This window comes from Rosa chinensis, chromosome 6, assembly GCF_002994745.2.
Source record: "Rosa chinensis cultivar Old Blush chromosome 6, RchiOBHm-V2, whole genome shotgun sequence".
Taxonomy (NCBI): Eukaryota; Viridiplantae; Streptophyta; class Magnoliopsida; order Rosales; family Rosaceae; genus Rosa; species Rosa chinensis.
This window is the reverse complement of record NC_037093.1, coordinates 3,195,606-3,209,748: the sequence shown is the minus strand read 5'-3', so window position 1 is coordinate 3,209,748 and position 14,143 is coordinate 3,195,606. Positions and strand designations below refer to the sequence as shown.

Here is a 14,143-nt window from a genome sequence, read left to right as displayed (position 1 = left end):
CTATATATTTGTTGTTTGCCTAGGCTCCAAATGTTCAAGATGAGTGCATGATCGGTGTAGTCATACTAAAATTTGTTTTTTTCGAGGAGAGTGAACTGCAAGTATAAGACCTCATCTGTCATTGTTCAATAAATATCATTGAATCGACTAGTTTTTCATAATGGTATGTATAATTTATTTCCCCGTTTCTTTTTGTTTGTTGATTAATACCTGAATAAATTTGGGTTATAGTATTTCTATCTCCCTTCTTTTATCTGATTATTGTTAAGATCTGATCGACGTGATTCCAAATTAAATTGCAGATCGACACACTAAGAATTCCAGCTATGTCTTCTTCAGCTTTGCAAACAACTGGTGAATCTAACAACCACAGGTAATTAACTTAATCATATTCTGATAAATAAGCTAGCTTAGCCCATATGATCGCCTTTATTAACAATAATGCTGACTTAATACATATTTATTTCTATGTGAAAATGCAGTCTGAAAAACGGTGAAATGTATGCTGATGGCATTAACTGGGATGATCTTGGGTTTGGACTGATTCCAATCGATTACATGTACACCATGAAATGCTCCGACGGAGAAAACTTTTCACAAGGACATCTCTCTCCCTTTGGAAAGATTGAGCTTTGCCCATCTGCTGGAATATTGAATTATGGACAGGTAGGTCAGCAATGTTTTAATTTATTTTACAGACTGTTAATTCATTTCTTAACAGGTGCGAGTTCAGTAGTACATTTGTCTAATACCATACTGAACTTTAGGGTAGAATTAGAAACCTTGGAGCACTCACTTATTTGTTGTCCGCAGGGACTATTCGAAGGTCTTAAGGCGACCAGAACAGAAGATGGTCGTATTATGCTGTTTCGGCCCCAAGAGAATGCTCTAAGAATGAAGATGGGTGCAGAGAGAATGTGCATGCCATCTCCATCCGTTGAGCAATTTGTTGATGCTGTGAAGCAAACAGTCTTCGCCAACAAGCGTTGGGTACTGTATATATTCTTGATAACATATTTATGATCTATAAATTTTGTTTTCGGAAATTTGCAACATTGTCAAATGGATTCCTGTTTTTGCGGATTCAATGGAACACTGCATGTTTTTGGATCAATTAGAAATTTAATTTCCGTCTTTATATAGGTACCACCTCCAGGAAAAGGATCACTGTATATTAGGCCTTTGCTCGTGGGGAGTGGATCTAATCTGGGCTTGGGCCCGGGGCTGGAGTATACATTCCTAATATTTGCTTCTCCAGTTGGTAATTATCACAAGGTAAGAGTAAACCATTTCAGCTGGCTGGACTAAACTGTATGAGCAAAACATATTTGATGGTATCAGTAGTTACAAGCTTGTCGGGTTCAATTTTTATTATGATGGTATCAGATATCTAATTTCCGGAGTTCTTGTTTTGAACCATCATCATGTGTGCGTTTGTCTGTCCCTTTACATAAAGGGCTGAGTGTGTACTGGAGAAAGGTTATTAGTTTGATATACATTGTCTACATAGCTAAGGATTTTGGAGTCCGGTTGACTAACATCCGATCTCTTTAGATGATGAATGAGACTGCAGGTAAAAGAGGGTGTCAGTAATTTGACATATATCGTCAACCCAACTCATTACAATATTTGACAGCTTATTAAGATTTAAGGCTCTGCAGCTGGTTGTCTAATAGTCGGACGTTTATTCTGTGATAGGGAAGGGCAGCCCTCAATTTGTATGTTGAGCATAAAATCCACAGAGCTACTCCTGGTGGAACTGGAGGTGTCAAGTCCGTCACCAATTACTCACCTGTAAGCTCATATATAGAACTAATTAATCACATGGTATCTTTTTTGGTTTTCTAATTAATAGCAACAAATAAGGAAAAAAAATTGATGTATTTGCTGTACTTATTTTTCTTTATAGGTTTACCAAACACAACAGCAAGCAAGGGCCAAGGGGTTCTCTGATGTCTTATTCCTAGATTCTGCAACTGGTAAAAACATTGAGGAGATTGTAGCAGCTAACATTTTCATTCTGAAGGTATTGCCAAGTAGTTATTTTTAAGGTTATATATACTGTTTGCTGTATAGCTTTATGACTATATATTTTTGACGTGCCTGCAGGGTAATGTCATTTCAACACCAACACTGAAACATGGAACTATCCTCCCTGGAGTAACCCGTAAAAGCATCATTGACATTGCCCTTGATTTTGGTTACCAGGTGATCTAAAAGTTCCAATGAGCTGAAATTTTTGATGTATCAGACAACATTTTCAGAAGAAATTAATTTTTAGAGCATGCATGTACTTGCATTAATTGTCAATCAGGTGGAGGAGCGTGTGATCCCAGTGGAGGATTTACTTGCAGCCGATGAAGCTTTCTGCACAGGAACTGCAGTGGTTGTCAACCCTATTGGCGCTGTAACTTATCAAGACAAGAGGCAAGTGCAACACCCCATTGATCCTAATGATTGACGTAATGAGTAACATATCAAACTGCCACATCGATCAATCATGTGATCAGTAATTGTATCAAAACTACAATCCAATCCGCATTTTCCTTAACAGTTATTTATCTTGTAACATGCCTATATATTGCAGGGTTGAATACAAAACAGGAGGAGCATTATGTCAGAAACTGTATGAAACGCTAACAGGAATCCAAACAGGTCGTCTTGAGGACAAGAAGGGATGGACCCTAGAGGTCAACTGAGCTTCTTTATTGTACCAAACCCCAGAAGCTTGTCATCTTTTTTGATAAGTATTCTATTTGTCATTTGTTTTGAATAAGTAGAGGTCCTAGTCTACTAGGAGTTTTGTTAGTGTTTACCAAGTCTTTAAGGAAATCCCATGAACTTAGGAGTTGTTAATCATGGCATAGTTGTTCTAGATTTCTGTTAGTTTGTTTGTATGCTCTATTTATATAGAGCTTCTTTTCAATCAATGAAATCAGTCAGTTCCAATACTTCTTAATTTTGCTTTCATTATGTTTGGTTTCTCTAACAATCTGGCATCAGAGCCCCACTGGGCTTGAGATGAAAAAGCAGCAGCTTTGTGTGACTTACTACAGCAAGGATTGTGGCAACAGAGAATACATGCAACCTTTAATACCTCGCTTCGATGGTCACTACTCATTACGACCATTGGAGTATGTTAATGGAGAATTTCTTCAAGTCCAAGGAGTATTGGGGCCTCAGTGAAACCGGTGTTATTGAATCTGCCATTGTAGATTTATTGACGGCAGCACAACAAAAGACATTGGATAAGCTAAAGTTGAAGGATTTGAAAGCAAAAAATTACTTGTTCCAAGCAATTGATTGCTTAATTTTGGAGACCAGTCTCTAAAAGGACACATCCAAGCAAATATGACATTTGATGAAAAAGAAGTATCAAGGCAATGCAAGAGTCGAACGTTAATTCTCAACTCCAAGCACTTAGCAGAGAGTTTGAGACCCTTGAGATGAAATCTGGTGAGACTGTTACAGATTATTTTTCAAGAGTTATGTCAGTTGCAAATAAGATGTGAATCCATGGTGAACAGATGCAAGATGTTACCGTTGTGGAGAAAATTCTTCGCTCCATGAGTGACAACTTTAATTACATAGTTTGCTCCATTAAAGAATCCAAAGACATTGATGAGTTAATTATCAATTGATGAGCTGCTTGTAGAGTTCTTTGCTTGACCTTGAGCAAAAATTCGACACGATGGGGAAGAGCAAGCTGCTTTGAAGGTTGCAACCAATAGTGATTTTTCTGCAAGAGGAAGAGGTCAAGGCAAATGGAGAGGAGGAGGCAGAGGTATTCGAGATGGCAATGGAAGCAAGCTCAAATATGATCATCACTCCTCAGATTTCCAAGGAAGAGATAGAGGACATCTTGACAAGTCCAAGGTTCAATGCTTTAGGTGTCATGGATATGGTCACTTTCATTCGAAATGTTATGCAAAGCTTCACAAAGGCAAATAAAAGAATGGGGAGCAGTCCAATTTAGCCGAGAAAAAGAAAGAAGAAGATGAAGAAGACATTTTTGATGGCATTCCATGTGAACGAGGAGCCTGATGTAAATGCATGGTACTTTGACTCCGGGTGCAGCACTCACGTGTCAAATTTGAATGGTTGAGTTAAAACGCCTATGTCAAATTTGAATTTGAAAGTTGAGGTGGCAATTGTTAGTTTTGACATACTTCTACTCCAGCAAATAGGTCTAATTTAAATATTATTTTATTATTTTTTAAGAATATTTTATAACAAAGAGAAAAACTTTTTTTTTTTTTATTGTTAAGAAGACAAACAAGCAACAAAAAAAAAGAAGTTAGGTTTTCTCTCTAGCGAGAAAAACCTCTACGGCCGTCGGCGTCCTCGTCTGTGAAGATCAGTCCTGTCCGGTGGCACCCGGACGTCTTGGCTGGCCTCTGGCCTCGCCGACGTACTGCGGTCTGCTGCCGGACGGGATATTGATGGCTACTGCCCAGGGTTTTCGTGGGAGAAAGGTTTTCCGCTTGAGGCTTCGATATGCTGGTTTTGGCGCAGGTCTCTAGGTGTCGTCTCTGATTCGCGGTGGCAGGCGCTTGGTCGTGGGTTTCCAGGACCGACGTGAGACGTTTGGATTGTGGAGCCTCTGATCTGGTGCGCTACATTGCCGTCAGTTTCGTAGTGGTGCTGACCGGGTTGCCAGGGTCGAGGTGGCGTAGTTCCATGGCAGCATGGCGGTACTAGTCACGGAGGCTGAGGTAGCAAGGGATGTGGCGATACGGTGGCGGCGAGGTTGAGTGGCAGTGCTATCTCCTGGTGTGAGATAGAGAAAGATGTCGTTTGGGCTTGAATCAATCCAGTACTGTTGGGCCTTGAGTTGGGCTAGGGTTTTGGCTTTGGCCCACCACTATATTATTTAGTTTTCTCATTTTACAATAATTGTTCTGTTTTTCAGGGACAGTCTAGGCACTTTTATGTATCTAGTTTTAGTATTGGGTCTTAGTCTTGTCAACTTAATTCTCAGTGTCTCTAGTTGTACACCAATCGAGGTCTCTAGGCAACTAGATTTACTGTTTCCGAGTTAGGTTGGGAGGGTCGGGTCTTTCTAGCTCCTGCGTCGTAGTACCAAAGGGGAATCCCGCTATGTCTACGATGTATTCAATGTCAAATGAGTGACCTAGTTTCTATGTACCACTGTGGGTACTAACACATCTTCTTGTCTGTCTTTGATGGCAGCGGAAGGGTATGTAAAGGCCATTATGGCTTTTGATCAATATATTGGCTTTGCCTTCTTTCAAAAAATAAAAGGAGAAAAACTTTTTCTCTTTCTTCTCTATCTTCTTCTCCTTCTGTTTCTCAGTTCCTCTTCATCTTCTGCAGATTTCTTTCTTCTGTTTAAATCTCCCCATTTCTTTCCCTCCTTTTCTTTCAAGAAACAATAACATGCACATGAATTCCCATAACTTCCAAAGGTCTAAAATCCTCAATTCCTCCAAAATATAATTACAAACTTGTCCCATGAAACCTCCATATCTCCCAAACAGAGATGGTCAGATAGCTACATACTCTCAATGACTCAATCTCCATTTCTTTCCCTCTTTATTCCTCAAAATCGATCTCCCACCTCACCTTAATTTATACATACATCATCCTTTGGTTTAACATATATACACAACCTCTGTTGTGCCCGGCTGTCGGCGAAAAATGGCGACCTTTGCTACTCCCAAACTGCTTGGCTTGGATTCGGGGTTTGATGCCCAGCTCAGTGAAGACCCACTGAAGAACGGTGGTGATGCCAAAATTGCAGATCTACTGAGTTTTTGCTTTTGGTCTGGGTAGGAAGAAGAGAGAGAGGAGGGGGAAAGTGGGAGAACGAGAGATAAACAATAAAAAAAGAAAAGACAATTTCATTTGGGTCTGTCAAATTTGACAGTTTGAAACCAAATTGTCATCCACAGCGGCAATGACATATGGGTTGGAGGGTAATCTCGTGTGTCATTTATAGCTGTTGGGCTTCCAGGTGGCAAATGACCAATCCATTGAAGATGTTCTAAATATACTAAAGGCAAACTACACTTTTCCTGTTCATTTCATAACAGACAAAATGAATGAATAGTGTACACTGTTTTGCCGCTGCCTCATGTCTTCTATTACGGGAATTGCCCCGACACCTGTACCTTTTCTATGACATTGAGCCCCATGAGCTGTTTGCTTCTCCTGCCACCGATTAGTGTTGGCGTGGCTGCGCGTCCTTTCCCTGCAGAAATATAGAGAGAGAGAGGTAGACAGCGATGGTGATCGAGGGTTTGCTTAATTCTTTCCTGCGCACAAAGAGATAGAGAGAGCGAAGGGAGTAAGAGGAAGAAGAAGAGATTCAGCAGTAAGCAAGTAAACTATGGAAAGAGGGAAGAACTTCCTGCGGTGTGTTCCTATGCGGAATCAAATCCGATTGAACCAAGGTTCGATTTCGAATTGGAGAATAAGACGATTGCTCATGTATGTTTTTTTTTTTTTTTTTGGTTCTCTAATTGGGGATTGATTTGGGTCCTCCTCAATTTTTTTGATGCAGATTCTTGCTGGGTTTTCTTATTTGTTCCTATAAATAGAAGCAATTGTTGGGGCAAAATCGATTTTGGGGATGTCATTATTTTCTGAGAGATTCAAGCTGTTGAAGCTCCTGAATTTTCAAGGAGGACTTTTGATGGGTATTGATGAATTTCCGACTGTTCTTGGGTATTATTTGCTTGATGGTGTTTATTTTGAGATGTTTTATTAGTTTGACAAAGGTGCAGGTTAGCTTTTGGTGTTCTATGTTTGAATTGTTTTAGTTAAACTTAACTTTCCATGCATTTGCAATTGAAGTTTACATTGGGTGAAATCTTTGTCTCCTTTTTTCTTTTTCTTTTTCTTTTTTGTAGTCTGATCCTATTGTCAATGAAATCATATAATTAGCAGTGGTTCAATTATGCATGGTTACATAGATTACTATTAGATTGTCATGATAGTATCAATTTGCGTATTAACATGTAAAATATCCTTTCTTCTTTGAACAAAATCTGATTGATACTAAAGAAAGATTGTCATCATAGTATTTTACAAAATCTCCCAACACATGTCCTTTCTTCTTTGAACAAAATCTGATTGATACTTAACCAGATTTATTTATCGGTTTGGACTACTCACATCATCGTATAAATCGGTGGTTTTGGGTTTTAAACATACCAGAGTTCTCTGCTATGTGCCTCTTTTTGATTTGAAATTAACAATTAGATAGTATCTACCTTTTGAGTTTTATATATAAATTTCATCATTGTTTTCTTTAGTTCTTTCAGTTCCTATCTCACAAAAATAAAGAATATTTGTTTGACAAAATTTTTAGGCAATTGTGTTTCCACCTTTATTTAATTTCCATGTTTGCTTTATCTGACTTACAAAGCTCTGGTCTTTTGTTGCTTTTGGTTTTGCCTGCAGCAACTTTGTCTTCAATTGGATCAATTTACGAGTAGAGTGCCTTCTGTGTGATGTTCAGGTTCCTGGTCAATATAGCTGTGTTGATATCTGCCATTGGGTTTTTGTGGTTTTATTTCTAGATAAAGTAAGTATTCAAAATAAATCTCACTGTTCTCTCTGTTTTGGCTCTTCAGTTTTCTTTTATATGTTTAAAGTTGGCTGCTTTGGGATAGTTAAACTGAGGTTAAGTTTGATTCGGTCTCATTGCTATGAAAAGTATGGATTTCTAAAGAAGGAGGTCACTGCTGTGATATGTATAGTCCAATTGATTGAACTATCTCAATGAATCTGGTATCATTATTTGGTCATCAGTATTGGAATTTGTGCTTCTTTAGCAATGCTTAAGGATTGGAGATCAGGGCTCATAGAATCTGTAATTGTTCGGGATGAATGTTGTATTGAGAATTCATTCTAAACATTTGGTCCTTTGGTTTTTCGTATTATTGGGAAATTGTAGCAGATAAATAGTGTAGATAAGCATGTCAATTTACTAAAATTAGTTGAAGTTATGAGTTTTATGAATCTCATTATGAGAAAGACTTCGTTGAATTGCAACTAAGCCATAGCATACACTGCTGATTTCACTGTGTGTTCTTCTATTGTGAAAAATCTTTCTAGATGCTTTTGGAAGATATTAGCCCTGTCATATGCTTTCAGATTGCAAAAGCTTCTCTGAATCAACTCAAATTGTTCCTGAGGTAGGTTTTCAATTTCAATTTCATCTTCTTATTCATGCTTGGTTGTGTTCAATATAATTATGAATTGTTTTGTTTTGCATTTTCTATTTGAGCTGGATTTTTGGTGGGTGGGAATTCAATGCAGGAATTGACTTCTTGGAATTTAAACCCTCAGAGGTTGCAGCAGCAGTGGCCATTTCTGTGGTGGGAGGAATCAAAGCATTAGATCACACTGACAATGTAGTCTCTATGCTCATCCAACATGTAGACTTGGAAAAGGTGCATAAGTCATTGATGACATTTGCTTTTGCATTTGCTCTTATCATTTTGGTGTTGATTACAAATTTACACAATCAAATACAAACATCAAACATGATTACTGTAAACATTGATGTTGTTTTTGGTTTTGGTTTTTACTTTTGTGAGGCAACTCCTTTGTGTTTTGAATTGAGGGAAATTTAAGCTACAATCATCCACTTTTAAGTTTCAAGGCATGCACCGATGTCTTGACCATTTGCATATATATAAACCTCCATGGTTCCATTCAATTTACTAGCAAGTTTCTTCCCCGCAGCGTCGCGCGGGACTACTTCCTAGTCTTTCTCTATTTTGAATGAAGCATTTCGCACTGTTGTGATGTTTGGTAATAATTCTACTGTGAATGTTATATGGGGAAGGGTGCTATTCATATTAGAACTAAAACTGATCATATATATTAAAATAATTTTAAATGTGTTTTATGTTTCTAATTTTGAAGTGTAATTTGTTGAGTATTTTTCAGCTTCAAGAGAAGGGATGTGTCCACAATCATAAAAGTTGCTTATAAAATTTATGATCCACAAAGGAGCCTAATTGCTCCTGTTAAGATGACACCAAATAAGTTATTTCCTCAGCTAATCAAGAGTGTTCATTCCTGCCATACGACCGAGATGAAAGATCCAACATGGCTTTGGCATTTTCGCTATGGTCATTTGAATTTTAATGGATTGAATACACTATATCAGAAGAAGATAGTTACCAGTTTTCCTCAAATCTGTCCTCCCTCCAACAAAGTATGTCAAAATTGTTGTATAGGCAAGCAGCATCATGAATCATTTCCAAAAGAAAAAGCCTAGAGAGCTCAAGAGGGAGCAGTGCCATTAGGCGTTACCCATAGCCGGCGTGGGATACCGATCCGTAGTCTTGGATCGTCGTCTCGATCAATATGCCGTTTTTTGATGCATGTACGTAGCAGACAAAGTGTACATGATTGAATCAAAGTTTTATTTTGTTTCTGCTTCGCTGTATCTAATTGCTACACACATTTCTTCCGGCGAATTCTGCCATGCACCCAAGGCAACTTGAACCGAATGTGCTGGCATCTCATTTGGGCTCTACGCCCAACCTCTTTTCAACACCAGATTTAATTAATTTTTCTTTTACAATCTCTTTCGAATAATTCGATAATCATGCAAAACATAATTGAAAAAAGTACAATTGCTATTTGAAAAAATAACAATTGTGTAGAAGCAAACGACCTGGGTTTCGCTGGAACGCGCCTCACGCACTTTCCCCAAAACCCATCTGCGTCTCTGATTGGCCCATTCCCCCTCAATCTCTCCAACTCTCTCCAGCTACCTGAACTCTCTGGTGGCTACCCCGGCATTCGTGTTCTCCGCCTTTCCTCCTAGAAGTGGCAGAGGCCTTGATTCCATGACGATGCAAAGAAAACGTGTGAAGAATGGTGGTGACATCAGCTGTAGTACCCCGAAAATTCGTTATTATTTTCTGAGGATTTTCCGGAATCTATTTTTTTGTTATTGGATGGTTTCATGGCTCGTGGATGGAGTGGAAGTGTTTCGGAGGAATAAATATTCAAGAAGAGTCATTTTAGGGGGGGCGCAAGGGTTGACTTTTTGTTCATTGGGTTTCTCTGAAAACTTCCTTCACGAAAGTCGTAGAGCGCGTCGATATGAGTTCGTGCATAGGTGGAACGCGAAAATCGGAGTTCATATGAAGAAGTTATCGCATTGGGAAAAAGTTTCTATGCAATTTTCGGGAAGTTGGTTAAGTTAACGCGTTTCGGATTTGAATTTCTTTGCTCGAAATTCGGGGCGTGATAGTTTGGTATCAGAGCGTAAGGTACATATTTGGTGACAATCAGTACTACTCGAGTGATGGCCCGTCTGCAGCGGATCCCCATCATCTACTCTTCGGTATTGATATAATCATTGGGTATGTGGGAGTGTTAGGTGTTGTCTAGAACGTTAAGTCGTCAGAGCATAGGTCGGCTCTGTAGGTGAAGTGTAGGAGCTTTGTGTAGCTTCTTTGAGTTGTAATCTTTTGAGGAATGGGAACCTCTGGATTGAACTCTGATTGAGTCGGCAATGAATGTTTCATGGAAATGATGTCCTTTTGTACGATTGAAGTTGGTTGGTTAGGGTCATGGGGTTTGACCTATACTTGTATCTAAAGTTGGTACAAGTATTTGACCAGTAGTTGTGCTTTTTCTGAGTTGGATCAGCAGATGTTTTGGGATTGGAAGGTACTTATCGGTTATTAGTTTCTTGGTGATAGGGTCGTGATATAGTGGAGCATTCATTTATGCATATCCGTTTTGTGTTTGGAATGGCTTCAGTGTATCTAGCTAGATCTTTGGGTGTGGTTTGACTTCTTGGTGTGGTATTGAGATTGATTGTGTGGTGATGAGTTTTTGCATGATGTCTATAGCTAGACTTGTGCGTGTAGCTACCTTTTGCGGAGTGATGCATCTCTATTGTTGTACAATGGTGGTTTTCTATAATTTAGATTTGTGTTGTGGAATGCCTTGTAGTGATGGTGTGTAGTGATGTAGCACGCAGAATTGTTGCTATGAAGATACATTGTAATGTTGTTTGCGTAGTGCAATGCTTTTGTGGCAGTGCTAGTAGTGCTTTTGTAGCAGCTTTTATGACAATACTTGTAGTGATTGTGTGGCACTCTGGGTGGTGGTCTGTGTGACAATGATTATGTGTGTACTGTTATGTGTTGATTTATGTGTGAGTTTGGTCATTGTTGTGGTAGTAGAGGATATATACCACTTTGATTGTGATTACAATGACATGTGATAATTCTTGTGCAGGTTAGGCGCGGCTAGACCTTAGCTTGATTTTGTGTCCCAGGATGGGTAGGTACTTATCGAGTTGTGATGCATAGGCTATTGTTGATTTGAATTGATATGACGGTCTCATTTTCAATTCTTGTAATGAAAGGGTTGCATTATCAAGGAAATGATACAGACGCTGTTGTGATACTAGGTGGGGTACTTGTATCCATTATTAGATCAAGGTAAGTTGTACGTTGAGTTAAGGGCATTCTTGCTGAGGAATGAGAATTGGATTTGAGCATGATTTATCTGTACTTGTTGGCGTGGTACGTGTAAATTTCGGGACGAAATTTCTTTAAGGAAGGTAGAATGTAGTACCCCAGAAATTCATTATTATTTTCCGAAGATTTTCCGGAATCTAATTTTTGGTTATTGGACGGTTTCATGGCTCGTGGATGGAGTGGAAGTGTTTCGGGCAAATAAATATTCAAGAAGCGTCATTTTAGGAGGGGGCGCAAGGGTTGACTTTTTGTTCATTGGGTTTCTCTGAAAACTTCCTTCACGAAATCGTAGAACGCGTCGATACGAGTTCGTGCATAGGTGGAACGCAAAAATCGGAGTTTGTATGAAGAAGTTATCGCATTCAGAAAAAGTTTCTATGCAATTTTCGGGAAGTTGGTTAAGTTATCGCGTTTCGGATTCAAATATCTTTATTCGAAATTCGGGGCGTGACATCAGTTCCGACTTGGAGGCTCTCCAGATGGAAGATCTTGACTCTTCGATCCATCCTTCACTGATCTAAAACCTCAGATGGCCTATGTTGGTACACTCAAAAACTCGGTCGATTGCTACCGGCAAACTATGACAGAGGACTTCGAATTCACTGATGAGGATTGCTCATACTCCCAAGGTAAGCATGGGCAAAATGTTACTTTCTCTGATAAGGTTTCGTAACAAGCTTGATTATGAATGGCGTTGTGCTGTAATTGTCAAACTCATGGGGAAACCTAACTCCACGAATACTTTTGATTTTATGCTAAGAGGTTTAAGAAGAAAATGGCAAGTGAAAGGGGGGTGGCAACTCATTGATTTACCCAATGATTTTTTCATTGTTAAGTTTAACCTGGAGGAAGATATGAATTATGCTCTCTGTGGAGGTCCTTGGATTCTTGCTGGGCAGACTCTGATTGTTAGAAAATGGACACCTGACTTTGATCCTATGAATGAAGTTATTGGGAAAATGGCTCTATGGGTCAGAATTTTTGGTTTGCCTGTCAAATTTTTCAAGGACTACACTATGGCCAAAATCGGGAAAATCCTTGGTGCTGTAGTCAAAGTGGACAAGCTCACAATTGGTCAGGCTAGAGGACAGTTTGCTCGTGTTTGCATTGAGGTTCATCTTTCTAAACCCCTACGCTCCTTTGTTTAAGCGGAATCCATTGCTTATAATGTGGTTTATGAAGGCATTTCCCTTATATGTTTTGAATGTGGCTGCTTTGGTCACTCAAAAGATAAGTGTACGTCCCTTAATTAAGAATAACAGTGGTGAAGCTGATATAAACCCGAATGCTTTGAATACTACTGATCCATCTCTTGCTTCTAGTGGTGAGACATCTTCTCCAACTGAGATGAACATTTCTACAATGCAACAAGATGTGGACACTCTGAGGCAAACTGATATTATTAAAGAAGACATGGGACCTTGGATGCTGATGAGCTAACAGAAATAAAAAGAAGAATGGAGATGCTGGTGGATCTAGGAAAATTAGTAGTGGCAGTGGTTCCAGATTTGCTGTTTTGCAGGATGAAAGTGGTAAGGACTCTGAGTTGCCTGAGCAGACCATTGAGAATAACTCTTCTGATAGCAGTCCTCCCATTGTCAAACGTTGGAAAAGCTTCCAAGAGAAGAAGAAGACAGTTCCTGTGAACAATGAGACTTACAAACCCAAGAATGTTGCTGCTCCTTCTACCTCTTTGAGAAAACTTGGTTCCTCTGGTAATCATTCTTCGTCTGTGAAAGTTACTGCTACAAATGAGAAATCTATATCTTTGAACACTAAAAATAGTTCTAGAATCCCTATGAAAGATGTGTCTAATGTTGAAAATTCTAGTGGCTCTAAAACTGATCTTCAGTATCAAAGAAAATCCAAAGGTGTGGCTGGTTCTGGTTCTAAACATAATTCTCACATTTTCAAAAAGCTTTCTTTTGAAAATATGGGAACCAATGTTTTAGGAGATGGAATTGTTGCCATCTTTGGGCATTGTCCTCCTGAGGAGGTTATTGGGGACAAGGCCAGCCCTTCATCTCTTTCTATGGACTCTGAAACCTTTGTGGAAAAGACCTAGCCTTTACTGCGAATAGTATGTTGACCAATGATGATAACCTACCTATCCAAAATGGGGAGGGTATGGTTGATGCCTAATTTTGAGGTGTTTAACCTCTCCTTCTTTGCATTCTCAATGTTTAAAATTTTATTTTGGAATGCTCGAGGTGCTAGAAGTGAGAACTTTAGATCTGCAATTGCGGACCTTGTAAAAATTCACTCTGTTGACATGCTTTCTATTTGTGAACCCCATGTTCAATTCTCTAAAGCTTGTGCTAGTCTTAGACTGCTTGGTTTTTCTGATTCAAGGGTGGTTGAAGATGAAGGTTTCTCTGGTGGCCTTTTGTTACTTTGGAACAGCAATAAGATTAAAATTGATTTCATTGATGAGAATTTTCAGTCCATTTCTGTTAGAGTTACTCTCCCTGGCAAGCCCTTCTAGATGCTCACTGTTGTTTATGCCAGCCCAACTCACACTATTAGAGCTTCACTATGGTCTTACTTTGATAATCTTTCTACCAGATTCAATCTTCCTTGGATGCTAATAGGTGATTTTAATGAGTCAGTCTCTTGTGCTGATAAGAATTGTGGTCCTTTCACTGGTCGTTTTG

The 14,143-nt window shown here is 39.1% G+C and overlaps 2 protein-coding genes across 2 annotated transcripts; both read left to right on the top strand.

The window, feature by feature from the left end:
• The first annotated feature begins 2 nt into the window (after positions 1-2).
• Positions 3-2,951, top strand: LOC112173348 (branched-chain-amino-acid aminotransferase 6). Its single transcript, XM_024310959.2, has 10 exons — positions 3-163; positions 303-373; positions 483-666; positions 814-990; positions 1,144-1,275; positions 1,699-1,794; positions 1,910-2,026; positions 2,110-2,208; positions 2,315-2,427; positions 2,588-2,951. Exons 1-10 carry the CDS (start codon positions 161-163, stop codon positions 2,697-2,699), a joined length of 1,104 nt encoding a protein of 367 aa, XP_024166727.1. The 5' UTR covers positions 3-160; the 3' UTR covers positions 2,700-2,951.
• A 9,173-nt stretch (positions 2,952-12,124) lies between these two features.
• On the top strand, positions 12,125-13,554 carry LOC112170583. Its single transcript, XM_024307929.1, has 3 exons — positions 12,125-12,601; positions 12,672-12,877; positions 12,933-13,554. Exons 1-3 carry the CDS (start codon positions 12,125-12,127, stop codon positions 13,552-13,554), a joined length of 1,305 nt encoding a protein of 434 aa, XP_024163697.1.
• The last annotated feature ends 589 nt before the right edge of the window (positions 13,555-14,143 follow it).